The sequence below is a fragment of the Plodia interpunctella genome, chromosome Z (assembly GCF_027563975.2).
Source record: "Plodia interpunctella isolate USDA-ARS_2022_Savannah chromosome Z, ilPloInte3.2, whole genome shotgun sequence".
Classification (NCBI taxonomy): Eukaryota; Metazoa; Arthropoda; class Insecta; order Lepidoptera; family Pyralidae; genus Plodia; species Plodia interpunctella.
The window spans coordinates 201,659-222,328 of NC_071324.2; the positions used below are offsets into that span (position 1 = coordinate 201,659).

At 39.7% G+C, this 20,670-nt stretch overlaps 4 protein-coding genes across 10 annotated transcripts in view; 2 read left to right on the plus strand and 2 right to left on the minus strand.

Moving 5' to 3' along the window:
• Pdp1 (PAR-domain protein 1) overlaps window positions 1-4,751 on the minus strand; it is a 101,578-nt gene extending 96,827 nt beyond the window's left edge. Inside the window, exon 1 of one of the 7 annotated variants that reach the window (XM_064437045.1) lies at window positions 4,502-4,751. In XM_064437045.1, the coding sequence (XP_064293115.1) occupies window positions 4,502-4,601 (100 nt within the window). In that variant the 5' untranslated portion in view covers window positions 4,602-4,751. The remainder of the gene's footprint in view (window positions 1-4,501) is intronic. The other 6 variants (XM_064437043.1, XM_053768650.2, XM_064437041.1 and 3 more) reach the window with 6 other exon arrangements.
• A 2,266-nt stretch (window positions 4,752-7,017) lies between these two features.
• Window positions 7,018-10,523, minus strand: LOC128683236 (uncharacterized). The gene is made up of 4 exons (XM_053768640.1): window positions 10,310-10,523; window positions 9,653-9,821; window positions 8,577-9,434; window positions 7,018-7,752 (listed from the first exon to the last, which is right to left on the minus strand). The coding sequence occupies exons 1-4, from the start codon at window positions 10,352-10,354 to the stop codon at window positions 7,091-7,093; spliced, it is 1,734 nt and encodes a 577-aa protein (XP_053624615.1). The 5' UTR covers window positions 10,355-10,523; the 3' UTR covers window positions 7,018-7,090.
• Window positions 10,524-11,745: 1,222 nt separating this feature from the next.
• Window positions 11,746-14,801, plus strand: LOC128682811 (OCIA domain-containing protein 1-like). The gene is made up of 3 exons (XM_053767688.1): window positions 11,746-11,987; window positions 13,044-13,170; window positions 14,431-14,801. Exons 1-3 carry the CDS (start codon window positions 11,883-11,885, stop codon window positions 14,622-14,624), a joined length of 426 nt encoding a protein of 141 aa, XP_053623663.1. The 5' UTR covers window positions 11,746-11,882; the 3' UTR covers window positions 14,625-14,801.
• A 540-nt stretch (window positions 14,802-15,341) lies between these two features.
• On the plus strand, window positions 15,342-19,868 carry LOC128682810 (OCIA domain-containing protein 1-like). The gene is made up of 6 exons (XM_053767687.1): window positions 15,342-15,540; window positions 15,840-15,963; window positions 16,635-16,809; window positions 17,785-17,939; window positions 18,816-18,921; window positions 19,187-19,868. Exons 1-6 carry the CDS (start codon window positions 15,451-15,453, stop codon window positions 19,266-19,268), a joined length of 732 nt encoding a protein of 243 aa, XP_053623662.1. The 5' UTR covers window positions 15,342-15,450; the 3' UTR covers window positions 19,269-19,868.
• Window positions 19,869-20,670: the final 802 nt, after the last annotated feature.

Sequence of the window (20,670 nt, forward strand, 5' to 3'; positions counted from 1 at the left end):
AAGCAGTCAAGAATGATTCCTTTAAAAAAATAATTTTAAATTACCGATAACGCTAAATTATTCGACATGCTACTAGACAAAAAAAAAAATAAATGTAAGGATTTCAATTGATTGACCAGAATTTACGTACATACAACCAACAACCGTTTTCAGAAATTCTTTCACCATTAGAAAGGCTTTATTTTATCTAAATTCCCACGGGAGCGAAGGCCCGGGCAACATCTAATGAAGAATAAAGACTGAAACATTTTCTGTTAAATCCTCAGCATTTTGCCAACACTATCTCGCTACAATAATCTTGCCGATGGAACCGATCATTTGTATTTTGTATGAAATAAAATGTGTCGTGTGTGGGGATCGTTAGCCCCCTCCCCTCTGGCGGCGATCCCCCCGCTGGCAGCGGCGGCGGTAGGTTGGCATCCGAAGTGCATGCGATGCTCAATTTAACATCAAACGCGAGAGCTACAGAATGGCCCATTCAGAGATCGAACACTGGGCACAATGTGGCAGCAAGCCTTGGAAATTCCACATTCCATCCTGACTACGGGAATTATTCAGCCCGTTGATCAGCGCAGAATGTAATGTATCCCAGAATTGCAGTACAATAAGAGCGTTCATTAGTGGCCTTGCTACTTGTATGTTACCGTCGTCGCCTTCAAATAAGGTTAAAACATTGGAGCGTCGTCCGCCAAATTCAATTGAGAGCAGTTGAGCCACTGACTGGCTGAGCACAGTCGAGTCCGGAATGAGCGATTAGCTGAGAGCGCTGCCTCGCCGGAGATCATCTATCTTCAATAGCTTTATTTGAGAAAACGTCTGCAAGATTGATGACCGAGCTTTACTGTCATAATAGTGCACCCTTCTTGTGGCACAAAGATTCAAGGTTTGGCTAACTCGATATGATTAAACAACTGCGATGTCATCAATATTGGTCCATGCTTGCTCCCTTTGACGTTATCCAATATTCTCTTCGATCTTAACATCTCCTTTATTGTTAACAATTAATTTGTTACAGCCAAAATACAGCCCAACCTTTAATGGCGCATATAGGTGTAACTGTTTAACAACAGCTCCACCGTGCCGTGACGAGCTCGTAATCTCCGCACACGATGTGACGCAGTGACGACAGTTTGTACAATATGTTAGTTGGTCCGTTAGAACTTCAATTGCTCAACACCTTCAAAACGAGATAGAATATTTTGTTAGTCAGCTCTAAATACCTATAAGGCATAAATGCATAAGTGCTTTAAATTTTTATTAAAAATTTAAAAACTACATGTGTGTTTGAACTATCGCCTTTGTGTCCGACGAAATTGACGTCAAACGAAATTGGCGAATATTAATCTCGCTTCGGAATAAAAATCAACAGCAGCAGCTCGCCGATATTGGACAGGGAGGAGAGGGAATAAATGCATAGTTCCCAAAAAGATGCCATCTACTTCCATTAAATTCTGTAAAGTCATTGAGAACAATCCGGGAAAGTTATCGAAAAAAGCTATCTAAGTACAATATCAAGATAGTAATATTCTGTAATTAAGAAATTAATGTATTATTATATAAAGAATATCTACTTTTTAAAACCTGCAAAGATTTAGCAGTACTTGAATTGCGGCACGACAGCGCGAGCGCTTTAAAAGAAGACAAAATTCATATCTACGTTGCTTACTTAGTACCGTATAATGAAGCCTTGAAAACTACGCACGGAATAAAATTATGACTTACATTGTAGATAACTCAATAAACAACAAGCAAAGGAATAGTGTCACCGTTGTTAAAATATTAACGTCACAAAAATGAACTTTGAACTCTCAAAAAGGAAGAACGTACCTATCGAAACGAAAAACCTGCCATCCGTCTCCTTGCCCTGGTAGTATAGTAGTTGCATGTTAAGTATTGCGCATATTTTGTCTGTTTTTTATGCGATTTTAATTTTAATTTTAATTTTTTTTTTTAAATTTTTGATATTATTTTGATGAGAATTTTGCTATGATTTTTTTTGCTGCAGTTGTTGCTGCAAACATACACAACAGATGTATACGTGTAGGATATTTACTTTTCAAAATTCAAAGTTTAAGGAAACTAGGTTATTTAATACACATTTATTGTATAAAATTTTATCGTCGTCGAAACATTCGCTTCCAATACTAGGAGAGTATAAAATTCATTCGCAAAAGCAAAACTTGGAATAATCAAAAAGATAGAGCTAAAAATTAAAAACATATTGTGTCAGAAGAAAAGGTGGGCTATGTGATAGCAGTCTGCAATGATAGACGCGATTGCGTTCATCATTGACCTGTGACTTTTGGTCGTATCACACGCGGAAACTGCCGCAAAACAAAAAAAGTCTGAAATAATTATGATTTGTAGGTATAACCAATTAGTAAATAATTATACTTATCGATTATAAATACTTAATTATATGTAGGTGTAGATACTTTTTGCTAATTAATGTAATTATTTTCGCGGTCCGGTGACTTATCTGATCTTATTTGACTAGTTTGTAGTAGAAGACATAACAATAATATAACAACAACGCAGCTACTTTGATCATTTTCATGTGTTTCGCGTGCGCAAAACCTAATCGAGTAGGTACAACTAATTATCCACGTGAAATGAAATGAGACATAGAATTTATTTCAACATAATGGGAAAATTCCGGTATATTACAAAACACAGTCGGTTCTGTTAACAAAATACTACCATGTGTACTGAGCGTACCTTTGGCCACAGAATAGACTGTATTGCGCAGTTATTGTATTAAAATGAACGTCAGTGTGTAGAATAGATAATAGGGTTAAAGTTCGTTAACAAAAAACGACTCGAACATTAGTGATGACCTTTTGAAAAGCAACGGTAGCGTATGTTGTACACTTGGAATCTTCCGACTACAAAATAAATGCTCTTAGTCTTGCAACTGTAGTCAGTCAGTGTTAGTCCCGGGTTAGAAATATTCCAGTCAGTTTTAAAAAACTAGGATTCCCCAGCGATACGTTGGATCAAATTTCAAGGAAAACATCGATGAAATATTGAGTAATGATAATGTTAAATAAGTAGACATTACTTAATTGAGCTGTTATCTGCCGCGTAAATTGGAGCACGATTACAGAAGGCAGTTGACGACGTGCGAGTATCTGGCGCAATCACAGATTGGACACATTCAGTTACCTTCTTTCTCAGAATAGCTTAAGAACTTTATTATTTATCTTTTATATATGGTTAAGAAGTACCACATATTGACGTCAACAATTTATTTATGAGTTTGCCACCGCCTCCGACGCGCAACGGAAGAAGAGTATTGGTTGTTTCGTCATTGTGACAACAAAAACCACATTATATTATTCTGTTATTCTGTTCCTTAACAGCCTTCTAGTCCAAACAAAACTTCAAGCTAAATCTCTCATTAACATTTATCCTGTCTTGATGTTAGTTTACTTATAGTCGAGCGTGGAAATTTTGGAGAATTCAATCTTTAATCAAGCTTCCGATAAGAAAGACTGTGTTATCTATAAATATCAGCTGGTTTAACTATTTTTAGGTAAAGGATCTGAATAGAAGTTTACAATCATTGTTTAATATCAAACACATATTTGCCATCAGTATTGTCATGCAGCTATTATTGTTACAGACAAGGATATTTCCCAAATTTTGCTGGCATCTTCGTCATCAGATCCTTATAACGGACACAGGAAGGGCATATTGAGGCACTTGGAAGCGATATCGCTTCCAGGTGCAGGTGCAGGTGCAATTTAGTAAAGTTTTCGTTAAACAGTTTCCCCGTTTTCAGATAAAATGTCATGTTAGCTAAGTTCCCGTGAAAACACCAGCTGTTCGCTAACCGCAGTGTTAGCCCGGAATCACATGCTCTCAGCATCGAATGCCAAACTCACTATATTTAGTTCCCAATACTCGTCAAATATTTCATGACGACGGTTACTGTAACTAGCATTGTTTTTGAAACCGTAATGCGTATATTTTATCTTTCAAGATAAGGAAATCTCACAGGTGATTTATATAGATTAATCGGTGATAAGTGGAAAGAACAGGTTTAAAATACATAATTATATAGCAATGCAAGTTGGAGATTAAGTTTTGTCGCAGGGAATATCGCGAATCGAATGCGGAAGTATTCAGGCGACAGCCCCAAAACTTGGCCGACTTAAGACCTAAGGTCACCGGGTATCGATCCGCGACGACCGGGGACCGCTCCACCTCTCAGCACAGCACGGAGCTATCGCGAGCTACTCGTATTCTGGACTCCATAACACGCCAATCGCAAGAAGCAGAGACCTACATGCCTCACGACGCACCTATACGTATACAGATTCGGGAAGGGGCTATCGGGTCGATCGAACTCGCGGAAGCTTCAATGCGGCAAAGTTTATCGCCAGCGGGGCCGCATCGCTCCCGCGGGCCTAGTGCGACCGAGCCCTGCACCGGCAGCCCGCAGCCGCCACACCGCACTATATCCGTCGTGGAACATCTTCCCAATAAGAACACTCACCGTTTCCGTTTATTAGAGGGTAGTCGTCGTCGTGTCGGCCGATGTACGTCTTCAGCGGGGTGTCCGTGAGGGAGGGCGACGACCGATCCCTGTCACTCATAATAGTCACTGTTAAACACGGGAGACTGACAACAACACACACGGGGAGACGCGCCGGCCCCGCAATCGACACGACCGACCTCCGGCCCGCGGCTCGCGCGGCGAATAATGACTGATATAATGACGACGGCCGACGGGCGCTGCGAGTCGCACCTCACTCCACAATCAATCGGCGGCGGCGGCGCCCTCTGCCGGCGCCGCGCGCCGCGTCCGCTGCGTCACACCGCGCGCCGCGCGTCACGCGGTGCTTAATTTTCAAGATAAACTGCCAGATGGCGGTATTCTCTTTACAATTTATGATTATTATAAAAAAAATACAGCAATCAAATAATAAAATTATAAAACCCTTCGTCATTGTTGTATCTACTTAACTAACCTAAAATTAGTGGTAGTGTTGGGAGTTTTAACATGAACCTAAGTTGTTTTTCCTACCCTCATTCGAATCATATGTGGCTGTTTCTGGATATAAATCCTTACATATTATAAAAATAAGTCCCCCCTGTCGCGTCTGTCTATACAGACCTTCATATATGTATACTGCATGTCTATAATGTAGCAATCACATATAAAAGAAATAACAATCTTCATGCGAAGTCACAAATCGGATTCTTGTACGGTTTTCACCAACATAGTGATTTCTAAGGAAGGTTTATATTAATTACTAGCGACTCGCCCCCGCTCGCTTCGCAAGGATGCAATATTGTGTATGTTACGTTACATATATACCTTCTAAGCATACTGACAGCGGCAAGTGACTTTATTCTATATTTGGGCCTTAGCCGAAAGAAGATAGGACTGGATATTTGTTTGACATATATTTAAATGTGATCAGTGATATCTACTTCCACGCGTTCCTCAATCATGACTGACAGACCAATGGACAGGTGACAATAAAAGGATCCTGCATACGTTAGACTCCATTTGAGGTATACAAAACGCTATAGTAGATAGCAGTAGACTTAGTTTAAGTAATTTTTTGACGTCAATAAGTGATGTATATCATCCTAAATTGAATAAAGAATTTTGAATTTTATACCTAATGATAATGTTTATACTGTTAATATAGAAATAAAATTTCTGGCTATATCTTTGCACGCCGTTTAATAATGCAAAAACAATCACGACAGTCATTTTGTAGCTTTTTGTAGTTACCGCGGCGTTGGCAGTTATGAAATCCTCCCAGGCTCTGTGCATGAGAGGGTTGATGATACGTAGATTCATGGCAGGGTGAGTGGTGGGCGGGTCGTTGATGGCCACTGGCACCTCGCCCGGGGCGTAGGTCGGCGAGGTGGGCGCAGGCGAGGTCGGCGCCTCCTTGCGCTGCCGACTGGCCACCAGCAGCTTGCTAAGCTGGTCCTCGGCGCCGCTCGCGACGCTAGTCGACTCTGCGCTCCCAGTGCTCGTCAACATTTGGCTCGTAGTCGGCGAGTCTGTTTAATAATTTAAGATCAAACTTACTGGTGAATATAACATAAAAATATCAGCCAAATCGTTACTGATTCGGAGAACCCATCACTTACACGGATTGTTTGTTCGCTACAAGTTCGAAGTTTAAGAATACGGATTTTAAGTTAATCATTAAAATAGATCTTTTTATGTTAAACTAGCTTTTGCCCGCGGCATCGCCCGCGGCTTTGCCCGCGTGAATCTCATAGTAAAATGTCGTTCATTAATAAAAAGTATGAAGAGTATGTTTATCAATTTTAAGTTCCATACAATCTTTCACCCCCCTTTTGAGTGTTTGAGGATTAATTTTCAGAAAAATCTGAAACACGTGTTCATTAATTTGTTGTAAACAACCAAAATTTTTTAGTCACTAACTTCAACGGTGTAGAACTTTCATATAAAAAATTTTCTCCTCTTTGACCCCCTTCGGGGTAGAATTTTTCATTATTACTATAAAATATTGTGTGTTCTTTTAATGATCACAAATGTCTGACAAATGAATAGGTCGTCCAACAACAAGTTCGCGTTCTCACTCTCTCGTATATCATTGCTAGACTTTATTTATGTGATAGATTTTATGGTTATGGTGTTATTTTTACTCAAAAACTATGTTACAAATAATACTGGTGAATAAAATTAATATTTAAGTCTGTAGCGTCATATACATTGACAAACTTAGATGAACTAAACGGGCACCGGAGGGCCTGCATGCCATTGTGACGCAACGACAACCACACCGCAATATCATTGGTTCGCTGCGTCTCATTTCGAATCGACTCGATGGTGAAGAGTGAAATGCAAACCCGCATTAAGCCCTCTGAGCGAGACTCGAACTGCTCCTTGTACCTATTTAACTTTTTGAAAGCTAAAGTACCCACTTATATTAATGTTTGCCTTAATAATCATCTACTACGGATCAAGGTAGTAAAGTAATCTAAATGTGCGGGTTTGAGAACGAAAGTAACTTTTTCTCCAATATTTTTAATAAATAAATACAATAAATTCTTACAAAATACACATCCAATATTCAAGTCACAAATAAGTTCAAAAGACCAACCAAATCCATGTAAGAAAAAGCATCACGTCTAATGTAATGTATGTGCCGAAAGTTACTGCTTTGTTCTCCAGCAGCCCGACATCCACATAGTCGCAGACCATTTGGTCCCAGTCCTCCGCCAATTCGCGGATATCTTTCGCATTAGCCACCAACTTGCTCCTCATGAGAGCTCGCACGCGCGACAAATTCTCCGGCGATTCATCTTGTACCTCGCGCGCGCGCAACCACGGGTCTCCCGACGTCGTCTTCTCTACTAAAACCACAGTCGGTAGATTATTCGTTACTTGCAACAAAACTGGTGGCTTCGTAGTTAATGGCCCACCTTTCTGCCTCTCTTTCTGACCAACTTTCTTCAAGATCGATAGACGCGACTTTTCAGCAAGAGATAGTTCATCTCCTGCGCCAGGAGTAAGTGTGGGCTCAGAGGAGGTGGTCACGACTGTGGTTTTAGTCGGCGTGGTAGTTGTAGTGGTGGTTCTGGTGGCGTTGGTTTTGGTAATGGTTTTGGTGGTGGTTCTAGTGGTGGTAGTGGTAGACCTGCGCGTGTGCCGAGTAGTACTGCTCCTGCGCTTGGCCGAATCCATGAGCCGCCGGTTCTCTAGTCTCCGTAATTCATCCACGTCACTCGGCTCCCAGTCATCCTCACGCGCTGGGCACACATAAGCCACATATTAGCTCTTCTATAGTAACATAGTGATTGTCTTTTAATTCATCAGTTTTCCGATTCAATATCTGGCCAAATCAAAGTTCTGGCAAAGAATGGCTGGCTAATGTTCAAGCGCCGACGCACTAATATTGTGATTTGACAATTTTCTTTTGAATTCAAATAACGTTTTTAGATCCGAATAGAACATTATTTGGTGGTGTACCGAATAAAAAATTAACAAAGTTTTCATGACATAGATAGATAGACAACGGAACACATAGAGAACACGAAGTTATTAGAAGTAGTTAGTAGAAGATCTCTGCCAACAAATAAACTCTCTCTCATCGGTGGCCGTTGTCTCGATTGCTAAACAGCATCTAGCGTCATATCTTCTCTCCACTCCGTACGGTCAGCCTACCGGCACGCAAATACTCAATCAAACCAGAACTTTTAATTGTAACAAATTTAACAAAACCTTTATTATTTCCTTTTCATTAGGATACTTAAGTATTTTAGAAGACTTTGTTATCGTTCCGAGATAAATGGAGGACGGCAAGCTGTACCCAGATGAAGGAAGAAAGGTAAGCGGATAAAGATTATCGTTTTGTAATATTCGTGGTAACCTCTAATATTCTGCTTAAACAGAACCCTATCCTTAATTACGCCCGAAAGTTTCAGTATTTCTTCTTGTACCTCTTCGCCAATTATGAGTGGTCGTTCCATTTCGGAACTTAATTACTGTGACTATGAACCAACTTAGACATACTAGAAAAAATCTGACACCTATCATCAACATAGTAAAAGATATACATATTATATCAAATTACCTTCTGGACGACTGTAGGAGGGTTTTTTGTTTTGGAGTCTCTTAAGATCGTAGTACTCGTAGTCGCTGGACTCGCTGCCGGAGCCTGGGTCGAGGCGCGCGCGCTGCGCGGGACGCAGGCGCGGCGGCTCGTCGAGCCCTCCGCGCCCACGGCCCGCCTGCTCCCCGGATCCTCCGCGCCCACGCCCCGCCATCTCATCCGAATTTCCAAGGCCGAGCTCGCGTCCTGCCATATCTTCGGATCCAAGGCGCCTGCGCCCTGCCATCTCGTCGGGCATCCCGCGCCCGCGACTCGGCCCCAGAGGCTGCCGCCGCATCTCCTCTATCGGCAACACATCCAAGTCTCGACCTTCCGACCGCGGCATGAACTCCTCGCTATCTGTCGGTATATCTGCCAACGGCCCCTCTATCTCTTTCGAAGGTTTCGGAACCCAGCTTCGTGGGCGGTTTGACCCTATCCTCAACTCTTCGTCAAAGTCATCATCCTTGAACGGAGCCTCTGTCTTCCCCAAATCTCGATCGCGGGTCTTACGTCGAACAATCACCTCAGTACTTTTTCTGCCACGCGCGTCTACTTCCAAATTATTCTCATTTATACCTTGAATGTACTTTTCAATAGAAAATTCATCGTCGTCGTGTTGTTCTCTCTTATGCTTTACCCTCGCTCTCGTATCTCTCGGTATGTCATCCCTCACAGATCTTTCGAGGTCGTCCCTGTGTCTCCTGTCGCCACTGCCTCTGTTCCTGCTCTGAGCATCAGAATAGTCCTCCTCGTCCCGAGCTCGTCTGTATTGCTTTCGAGAAGGTTTCTGCCACGAATTTCCACTTCCATAGTCTTTACTCAATCGCTTTTGAGTAACTGTAACAAAATACATCATTTGACTGCCAGAAGAGGGATCATGCATTAGTAAAAAATATTCACCAATTCCTACTCAATATATTTGCATAGACTAAAAGCGCTATGTGATAGGGTAAAATAATAAAAACTTTACTGTAAAGTTGTAGACTAAACTCTGCGAAACATAATACAATGTGCATAACTACTAGGTCCAGTTTAAAGTATTTTATTTGAGTCACCCTTATCGAGGTCGTCCTTGTAGTCCTGAGAGGGGGAGGCGTCAGTCAGGTGGTCGCGCGGCGCGTCGTGTGGCGAGTCGCGCGGCGAGTCGCGCGGCGGATCACGGGCGATGTCATAATCGCCGTACGCGGGCATTTTTACCGCCCCGTAGTCTCCGTATTGCGCCCCCTAAAAGCATGGACTATAGTTGACAATCGTCCCAATAATTTCCGTTACTCACACTCACTCCATAAGTCACACGTATCCACATACGTGTGATTTACACAATCTTCGACTTTCACCACAGTCCTTCTAAACAAGGAGCTTTTAATTATTTAAATAAATAAAATTGTCTTAAAATGGAAACATGGAACAGCTATTTCCATTTGAAGACAATTTACATTAAATTTTACAAGAAAAATGTATTTGTTTCGTATAATGACTAACACTAAGCTTGTTTTGATTTGGTCTAATTGTCCCCAATACAGAAACGAGCACAAACCCTACTAGAACCGTAGAAAATTATCTGTCAAGACAAAATTAGGTTACGAAATTAATAATCGTAAGGGGGGTAGTACTTGTTTTCACAGACAATTTTCTGCGTCTACGTCAAGATCAGGATTCAGGAAGAAAAAAGTAAAACGCTCAGTTGAGAGAAAGAAGAGTGACAGTTTAACCTGCACAAGTGCCGCAGCGGCTGCTATCAGCAGCAGTGGCCACATGGGGCCGCGGCCGCGGGCCCCCCTCGACTCCACCGCTGCGCGTCCTAGGGCCACGGCGAACAGGATGCGCGGTGGACAATACACCAATTTTGCACCATATTTTTGCGACCACAATTTTGACAGTGACGTACCAACGTAAGTTTTAATTTGAATGTTGTTTTCAGTAAAAACCGGTCGGTTTCGGTTGGCAGCAACAAGGCCTGTATTTAAGGGTACCTATTTATTAAGGAGTAAGGATTGCTCATGGATTTAGTAAGTACTTCGCGGAGTACCTACAAATTCCATGGGTTTCCTTAAGCCACAGATATAAAAACATTGTACAGATATAAATCTGTGGCTTATATTTACATATATATTTGTGACTTGATCACCGCTTAAGAGAACATTTTATTATCCTATAAACATGTACTATGTCCACGGAATCATCGATGGATTATTTTACTTACTAATCAGCTTTATGTTACTTAAATCTGGTTAGTAGTTGTGTACCTAATGTGCCATGTCTTCTCTCTTGGTCCTTGTAGTTTGCATGAGTTTTTAGTTATCGTTTCTAACGTACATCATCCATCCGTATCTATGCTGCCTGCATTGACGTCAAGGCAGGCGAACATAGTACCACATACATAGGTATTATAGACTTAGAAGGGACGCACACGGCCCCGGCATATAATATCGATGATAACGATTGTGGAACAATCAAAAAATCAAATTATTTATTAAGTCAGGCTTTCACAGGCACTTTTCACGTCAAATTACCAAAGTTATAAACTCCTAGTATTTCGTAACTGGTGAGAAGAAATGCCGAAAGAAACTTATTTACTTTACATTGACCTTTATGGTAGAAGGGCTTTACTACTTTTTAAATATAAATTTATACCTAAGTCATGGAATTATATAGGTAGTCCATTTTATGAAGTACTTAGGTAGTAAATCCATGACCTAAGTATATTTTTTTCTCAGTACTACATCAATGTAAGTACACAATAAAGTACACGGTCAAAAGGTATACAAAAACATAATCCCTCAACCTGTGACGTGCTAAAATGATTGTGATCGAGTGCAGATGAAAAAAAAAAAGAAATAAATATTTAATTAAACCAGATCGAGCTGACCAGCTCTCCCCGGCAGCATCCATTCACGAGTTGACGCATAGGTCAGCCATTGAAGCGAAGCTCAACCACAAAATAATAGGAATCTCACGACCCGGCCCAGGACGCCGCCACCGGTTTGACCATTTGAGTGAGCATGTCATAGGTACTCGATCCCCATGACCTAACCTAATATTGTTAGTTTATATTTTGCGATTCGTATAACTATTTACAGAGTTTAATGAAACTTTTTTGTACAATAACTCTTTCTACTGTTTTTTTTAATACCGTCTACTTATAACAGCTATAACATTTGATCACATTGACAACTCAAAAACACATTATCCACAAAATTTTTAAAAATGTATAAAAGATAGAAAAATGTGACCATTCCTAAATTAGCAATACATTTACTATGAAGTAACCAAAATCATTGAGTTATGAGTGGAAAAAAAGAGGAAGAGAAGATACACTGCGATTGCTACGTGGAAGCGTCACAGGCGGAAAATGCTTGTCCCCCCATCCGGAACGTCACGCATCCTCTGGTAGGCGCCCTCTCTGTAGCTGCACCTTGCGAGCTTTAATATTCGGGATGCTAATTAATATATAGGTATACTAGCGACCCATCCCGGATTCGCATGGTCTGCTTTATATGAATAAACATTCATATAAAGCAGACCATGCGAATCCGAATTTATACTTTAATAAATTTTCTAAATAACTGTGAAAACTGTATCAGAATCCGTTGCGTTGTTTAAAAGAAAAAAGCTTAGAGACAGATAAACGCAATTAGCCCCACGCTAACGATGAAAAATTTCAAAGTGCTTGAATATTTTTCTGCTGAAAGAATAACATAATATAATATCAGAAAAAGTTTCAGAATTTTTTGTAGTTACCGCCAATAAACTTAGAAAATTGAAACTAACTTAATTTTGCCGGGATTAAGTATAAAGTTTGTCCTTAGTCCATATAATAAAAAAACATCCATATAATTATAGTGTTAGTGTCAATGTCAAAAACCAAACTCATCGAATTTCAGATTTGGTCCCTATACTTGGTAGAATTACCATATTATTATATATAATGTATAACCACGAGAATGCCTAAACTTATTTTAACAGATACTATAAACTATTAGATGTATTAGTTATAATACATTCGTCATAAGTGCTCGCACTCCAGGCACATTGTAGCCCATAATATGATCGTTCTACCAAATATAGGGATCAATTTTGTAATTCTCTATGGGTTTCAGTTTTGTTTTTGACACTGACATTAACACGATTTTTATTATGAATTTTTAACATCTGGCAAAATGCGGTAATTTTTTTTTCATAAGCTTCAATTTTCATAATTTAGTGGTTGTAAAGAAAATTCTAAAAATTTCTTTGGCAATATCTAATGTTATTCCTTTCATCAGAAAAATATTCAAGCGAATATTGCTTTTAGGGGACTCACTAGCTTAGTGATAGTAGGTACCTAGATTTGTATTATGATTTCATTCAACTTAGGTAGTTGGCAACACCTGCTTTGCAAGATCTATACCAGAAATAAGTAAGATGCTCTACTCTTCAGATTTGTTGAAGTACATTTTTTTCCAGCGATACTACGAGTTTAGCCAGGACGAAATGAAGGCGTTGGAGGAATGCGACAAGGAGAGCTTCTACCGCCGCTGTCTGCCGTTCAGCACGCTCTTCGCTTCGCTCACCGCTGCCGCCATCAAACTAGGTGAGCTGATGTTTACGGGGCAAGCACGAAGGGGAGCGATGTCGATGGACGACGGGATTTTGTTTGTCTACTGAGGAACACTTATTTATATTCTTCATCCATTTTCACATGGGATCGTCGGTACTAGTAAAAATAACATCGCGAGTAATCTAACCCTTCATTGAATTATCAAGAAATCCGTTTCTTGTGTTTGATTCTACGCAATTACCACGCTTCATCAGAAAAACGACCACAGGGAGACCTTTTGTTCTAAGTACCCAAATATCTGAGTTACAAGTGATGATATGGTCTGGGCCTATATCTTTATAGTACAAATTAGCGGCTTCTTATTGGGTGGACATGTCCATGATAATGATAGTTAATTTAGTAGTACCGAGACATGATGCACATGGGCTAGAGATCCGGCTATATGCCCCTCTCTTTTATTTGTTCGTTGTGCTACTCTTTCTCCCTCTGTATATAACCATCTCCCCACAAATTACTGTGGAAAGTGTATGTAGAAAGATAGCGATAAATTCCTCCTCTTCCAGTCTATCCTTATGTTCTATGTTATCGCAATGATTTTACTCTTCAATAAGTCCGTCGACATCGTCAACCTTCGTAAACTTAGCGTACTCTAGCAAGAACAGTGCTGCTGGGAAAAGGTCATCGCCTCTCAACATATGAGACACGCAATACGTAAGTTCTAGTGTTTTAGGTACTTTCTATTTGTATTACTTTTCAGATAACAGATATCATTTTAGGTGTATTCAGTCTGGTTTTTAGGCTTATTTCGTTTAAACGGAGTTAAGAATAGTGAAATTCCTATGACTTGGTATCTACTTATTATTTTATCTATTTTGAATACACTAGGTCCACGTGCAGGAAGCTGGTGATCTTGAAGTTCTTCTCTTCTTTACTGTCAGTCAGTACTTACATCCTGTTTATTAGTTATTGTTCTCATAGAACATTTTTATTTCTATTCGATTATTATGCGCCTTTATCCAAGCTTACACAAAGTCAAGGTCATTCATGGAGACACTAACACCGCCCGCGACGCCCAGAAACTCAAAACTTTCTTAGAAGTAAGGAACAGAATCTGTACGTATGGTTGTTTCATTCACTATGTTACCTATTAGATTTTCCAGTTCCTTCTTTCCTACTTCTATGAACGTTTTAGGGTATCGCCGTAATCCCAAGAAAACATTCGTAGAAGTAAGAACCAATAAGGACATCTCTATAAAAACTTACCCATTATCTTACTTCTATGAATGTTTTTAGGGTTTCTCCGGCGGAACCCTCATTTTGGTGCGGTGCCCAAATTGCTCGTGGCAATATTTCTGGGGTACGTCGCCGGGCGCGTGCAGTACGCGGAGGAGTGCGAGGCGCACCTGCGGGAACTCCCCGAGCAAAGCCCCCTGGGCAAGCTGATGCGGAGGTACTACGCTGAGAAGCACCCGCCGCCTAAAAAATAACGGAACCAATATTGAGGATTTCTACGCTAAACATCGAGTTGTGATCCACATGCAGTATCGTGTTGAAATGTCTAAATATTCAGTTTGTAGTTTAGAGAATAAGTGGAAAATTCGAATTTTAGCAAACGGGTGTAAATAATTATTTATTACTTAACATAATAAATTATTGTAACACTATTGCGTACTTTTATAATTACGATTCGATTATGTGTTTCATCACCTTTCGATTCTATTCTCCATTCAGTGTATCCAACATCCCATCTACTGATGTGCAAACTTTGATTCTGTGGAAATGGACTCTGCATGCCAACATTTGCCTAGTAGCAAAGTTGGCATTCAATTGGAATTTGTAATCTGATTGATAATCAGTTTAATATCCAGATAGGCTTACTTTCAATCGAGATTAAAACTAATCAGATTAATTACATTAAATCCTGATTTTACCAGAGTAAAAAATAACCATAGTAATAGAGTAGGTAAAAAGTAATCTTGATAAAAATGTCGATTACATAATTAATTTAGTCTTGACTTTTTATCTATTTTGTGTAATCTGTATGTAATCTTTTCATTATGATTACAATAATCAACAATCCTTAATCTAATTTAGTCCATTAATATTACCTAGCTGACTGAATTTTGATTCATTTGCAAAAAAAAGAAACACTGATTTTGACAATTGGTGTCATACTGAGTAGGTAGTTGTCAATGGTTGTCAACTAGTCATGTTTGACGTTTGCCTTACTTAACCCCAAACCCCGTCTTCCTATTTTTATCGGCAGAAAAACTTGATATTTTGTATTATTTAATGTAGTGTAACATAATAGATATGAACGATGCTAATTCGTTCGGTGGCTACCAGGAAGGCCCAGTGTTGGGCGGCGAGACTCCGCCCCAATCGGCGGGGCCTTTAAACCCGGTAAGGTTATATTCGAGACGGTGACTTTGGATATTTTTTGATATTTTAGATGAAAAGTTCCAACGGACCGTTGCGGCAAGAAAATGGCTTATTGGAATTTCTTTGATTTATAATAATAATATAGATGTTTAAAAGACATTCAATTGCCTAATGTTTTCACTGGATTGCAATAACAAAATATAATTTTTACAAGTAATCAGCCGTACCTCCAGGTATATTATTATCGTGTCAAACTCATCAGAAGTTAGGATGTTTTTGAGAGTTGTCTGGAGAAGGCATAATGTTGGCTTGTGTCGCAGGGGTACAGGTTTTCCGCGGAGGAGATGAGGGTGCTGGGCGAGTGTAACCGCGAAAGCTTCTTCCAACGTTCACTGCCGCTCGGTACTTTTCTAGGACTTGGTGCCTATGCTGCCGTGCAGGCGGGTAAGTTGAGTCTGAGATTGTGCACAATGATTCTGCAATGCTATGCTGACTCAATATTGTGTTAGAAAGGCACATTTGGCAAGTTATGTAGTTGCATAGCGAATTTTTCCTCAGGTTTTTATTTTAATAAGGCATTGCAATTTTAGTATTGGTTGCATATAAATTGTTCAAACTGTTGGTCATTAAACATTAATAATAAATTAGACTATCTATTTCAATTGAGAATTTCAGAATATTATCTATTGATTCTATTTCTATGAATAGCAGGAAATACAATCCTGAAATACAATGAAAGAATGTACACTACAACTTATATGGTAAGTTGTATTAAGTATATAAGAAATTTGCCAAAAATGACCCCTACAAGAAAACATCTCTGCCCAATTGCCAGGCGCGTTATGCCAATGCAAAAAAATTTATCCTGTCTATTATCCTGATTTTACCTATTGATTTCACTGTGACCAAAATTTGAGATATCGTCTCAGAGGACAGATTTGAACAGCACTTAGCATTTTCACATAGAGCACTTTTCATTTTAAAAAATTGCATGAAAATATGTATGGACTGGTGCTCTTAAGTGGAATAACTGGGTACTATATCAGCCGGAACGGTGCTCTGGGAGGATATATTGGTCTGTTATATTAAATTAGTTTATTGGTGCAACGCTCCAGGTCACCTGCGGCCTAACCCTCGTTTCGGCGCGTTCCCCAAAATCACGCTGGCGGTGGTAGTCGGTTACTTCCTCGGCAAGCTGTCATACCAGCAGGCTTGTGCGGAGAAACTGATGAACCTGCCTGGTAGCTACATCGGGCAGCTGCTCCGAGACCGCAGGGATGGCAAGATTGGGTATTAATGTTTTGCATCATTGACCTTGAGTTCTAGAGTATATCCAAACCAAAGTTGAAATTGGGCTGTCAAAATATTATGTACAATTTTCGGTTATTGTTTGATTATGACCATTTATGTATTTATCGAATCTATTAAAAATTTAGACTACTTTGCGCAATATGTTGCTGTCAGCAGTCAAGGTATATCCGTTTTTTTTACACCATCACAATTTATCTCTTTAACATATTTGAAGCATGCAGGCAACATGAAATCATTGATTTGGTTCAAAATATTTCTTTTATAGCATAGAGGTAATTATATATTTTTTTTCATTATTGTACCCACCATATTACACTTATTGTGGAAGACAACTCGATCGTCGAATCTTTTATTATCTAGTTTCGGTCAATTGACTGTTCAATATTCATTGTTTTAGGTTGTAATATTGCGTTAAATTGTAAATAGTTACTACAATTCACAATTTGTCGACGGTTTGCAATCTGAATGGATATAATAGATTATAGACATCCACTTCTCTCGTGGATATCATAGAGGCAATAAAATGACAAGCCAAGGCTATAAAGGCTATAGTAGCTGATAGGCAGCAATAGTATTCCCAAGAAAAGACTCTTCAAAATTGAAGGTATTAAAGCGTAACCTTACTTCAAAATTGAAGTAAGGTTACGCTGACTCCGAACTTCGCTTTTACATCGTTAGCTACTTCGTTACATCGTAGAGTTAGTGTCCCACAACATGGGTCTCCACTCAACTTTGAATTTACTTACTATTAACTTAATCTGTGTGATTTGTCTATCCTACTAATATATTAAATTGTTACTCTTTCACGCGAAATCACTGGACCGATTGATATGAAATTTGGTACACGGGTATTATATAACCTGAAATAATAACCCGAAATTCCCACGAGAGCGAAGCCTCGGGGCGCAGCTAGTATGTTTATATTTATAAAATGTTATGTTTTCCGTGTGCCAGGGGAGGGCGCACGGGCCTGTCGAATAAGTCGCCGACGATGTTCGGCGCGGGCCCCGGCGACATCTACTCGGACGCGGGCCCGGGCTCCGCGCTCGACCTCGACACTGAGCGCCCGCTCTTCAGCGACGACGCCTACCGCCCGGACCAGGATTCGGGTATTTATTTTATTTTACACACAATTTTAATATCTTTAGAGCAAGGCTCCATTGCTCCTGTAGGAAAACACACTAAAATAATAATTTATTACATGCTAAATCAATACAAGCCTTTAAAAAATGTTAATAGTGAAGTGAAACTGCTTTGTATGTCTATACTTTTAATAGCTCCGTTGAGTCTTGTCGTTCTATTATTCTCCATAGCCCGCCAACCCAACCCCATACAGTACTATATTGTTCGTCGACAGACATAAAGACGATGAAGCAATGAGGCAGGGCTCTTCCAGGTACCTCATTAGACGCTATAAAGTATATTTTACAGTTTACTCGTCCTTTGTTACTTAAGTTCTTCGTAACAAAGGACTTCCAATCATCTTCCTGATTTATTACTATTTATTTAATTTAATAAAACTCGTGATAATAGCGAATATTGATATATCGAGAGATTATTGACCGGCTCCGAGTTGCTGCCGTCGTACGAGAAAGTGTACTCAGTGTTCAGAATTAGTAGTACTTACTCTTTGACAGCTTCATACATTCTGACAACTCTGCAATCTAAGTTGCTTCAAAAATAGATTAATAATTTTCAAGGTCGGCGCTCGCTTATCATTATGTAACACTATAGCAGCGCGTCCTAGTTTCCTCTGGAATCATACTTACACACAAACACGGTACCTAGTTTTTAAGTTTTCGCGTTCATATAATAATAACTTTATACACTATTTAAGGAAGAGGATATATTTATTTTCTAGAACCAACTTCTTGGGTTTGGTTTCATCGCTTGAGTCTTCGAAGGGCGCAGGAGCGTCGGGGTAGACCTCCAACACTATGGCGAGACGACTTAGAAATTACTCAGCATTTATACATTATTTGCAGGTGGCCAAGCTGCGCCGGAGTCGCCGCCGCGGCCGGCGCTGTCGTACGACGAGCTGCGCCGGCGCAACCGCGGCGAGTACTCGGAACAGAAGCAGGATCCTTACAAGTAAGTGGTAGTCCTGTGATCGACAGGTCTCATGTCGGAACCCTAATCGTGTTACCACACGAATTTATATAACAATTTGACTATTAGTGTAGGTTGTTTTCATTGACTGCTTATATGGAAAATATCGTGAGGAATCATGCAGAGACAGATGTGTTAAAACATGTGTTGTCAATGTTAAATATTTGTAAATATTGTACAGGACCACAGGGATAGGACCACAACTTAATCCATTATTGTTTTTTAATAAAATCACTATTTATTTCAGAATGGATCCCGGCTTCATGCCTCCCCCGGCGCGCCGCGCCCCCCCTCCGCCCACCAACAAGTACGGCGATAGCATGGAGTAGACGATAGCCTTATTTTAGCCTTTTTTCCGAATGTACAAACCCGCAGTGTAAATTCATTGCTTGTAGCAATAGTAGCTCGTCGTGGTGTGTGATACTCGCGCAAGCAATGTATAATTTCTTTCAAAATAAGTATTCTTTTGGAAATGCAGATGAAATGTCACTTAAATTTTACAGTATTCATTTTATACTGAAACGACGCCATTGACCAAGCCGCAAGACGTCACGCGAACATGCGATGTTCAATGAATTAAAAGTTCATAGTTATTATAAAATGACCACTTAAGTAAATAAATGGTAAATGTTTGAAAAAAATTGCAAGGCTGAGACGCTAAGAGACACTGATATTAGAGAGATATTGTCTTGTCGTTTCGAAGCTAATGCACCGCTCACATCACTTGCATTTACACAATTATGGTGCGGGTTGAAAATTCATGGAATAAGAAGAAAGGTTACTCTTAAAGCGGGGTTTTGTCGAAACGTGACAGAAATATCATTTGTACAGCTTACATAGATTAGACCGGGCTGGCCGCCCTCGGATGCGCCGAGGCGTTCACAATCATGGTTGTTAAAGTTATTAAGAAAATAAAGTAGTTAAGTGTTCAGCATGTTTTATTTCAGACAGAAAAATACAGAATTACTATTATGAATTATTTTATTGATAATCACTCAAACTTATTAATATTTATAAAATATTGCAATATTTTGTAATATATTATTAACCTGGGCCGTTTTTGATGAAATTTAGCACACCGAATGATCGGAATAGTCGACATTGGGGTATCGACCGGCAACACTAATGTGCAATTACTATTATTTGACATTCCCCATGAAAGTAGAGCCAGGATGAAATAATTCGCTTAGCTAATAAAATTCGCCAGTTAGCGGATGAATCACTGAAATATTATTTGCGTGCAAAAATCTCAACTTTATTATAAGTACCAGAAAAAATATGGAGTTTTTGTTAGCATTGTCTCGTGTTTTTGGACATGTGGTAGTGGTTAATGGTAACTAGTGTATATTTTTGTAATTAGATTAAAATAAGACCGAATAAGCGCGATGTCAATTAATTTGCGTGACAGCATACACAAGCCGCGCCCGCGGCTCTGTCCGCGTCAGCTGCGATGACGCATTCTCTGGACCCGGGCGTATTGTAAACATATGTGCCGCGAGGCGCAGACTTGTTTAAAGCATTAAATTATTCAAGAAATCAAATACTTAATCATAATGATGTCGTGCAAATAAATCACATCACTAGTACTTAATGTTAAAATACTAATCTGGTAATTAATACATTGAATTATTATTATAGTAAGATTATTTTTTTATGTATCTTTTTGTGTCCGTGCTGTTCCTGAAAAACAAATGAAACCGAGCGAAGCCGCCGGCAAAACCTAGTAAAGCG

Bases quoted from the DNA above. Each gene is read 5' to 3' on its own strand.
- LOC128683236 (XM_053768640.1), bottom strand. From the start codon at position 10,354: ATGTGGCCACTGCTGCTGATAGCAGCCGCTGCGGCACTTGTGCAG. The intron at 9,822-10,309 runs GTTAAACTGTCA...CCATGCTTTTAG, and splicing joins CCGCTGCGGCACTTGTGCAG to GGGGCGCAATACGGAGACTA. The intron at 7,753-8,576 runs GTAATTTGATAT...ATGTGTGCCCAG, and splicing joins CTCCTACAGTCGTCCAGAAG to CGCGTGAGGATGACTGGGAG.
- LOC128682811 (XM_053767688.1), top strand. From the start codon at position 11,883: ATGAGTGGAAAAAAAGAGGAAGAGAAGATACACTGCGATTGCTACGTG. The intron at 11,988-13,043 runs GTAGGCGCCCTC...ATTTTTTTCCAG, and splicing joins GGAACGTCACGCATCCTCTG to CGATACTACGAGTTTAGCCA. The intron at 13,171-14,430 runs GTGAGCTGATGT...GAATGTTTTTAG, and splicing joins CGCTGCCGCCATCAAACTAG to GGTTTCTCCGGCGGAACCCT.
- LOC128682810 (XM_053767687.1), top strand. From the start codon at position 15,451: ATGAACGATGCTAATTCGTTCGGTGGCTACCAGGAAGGCCCAGTGTTG. The intron at 17,940-18,815 runs GTATTTATTTTA...CATTATTTGCAG, and splicing joins CCGCCCGGACCAGGATTCGG to GTGGCCAAGCTGCGCCGGAG. The intron at 18,922-19,186 runs GTAAGTGGTAGT...TATTTATTTCAG, and splicing joins CAGAAGCAGGATCCTTACAA to AATGGATCCCGGCTTCATGC.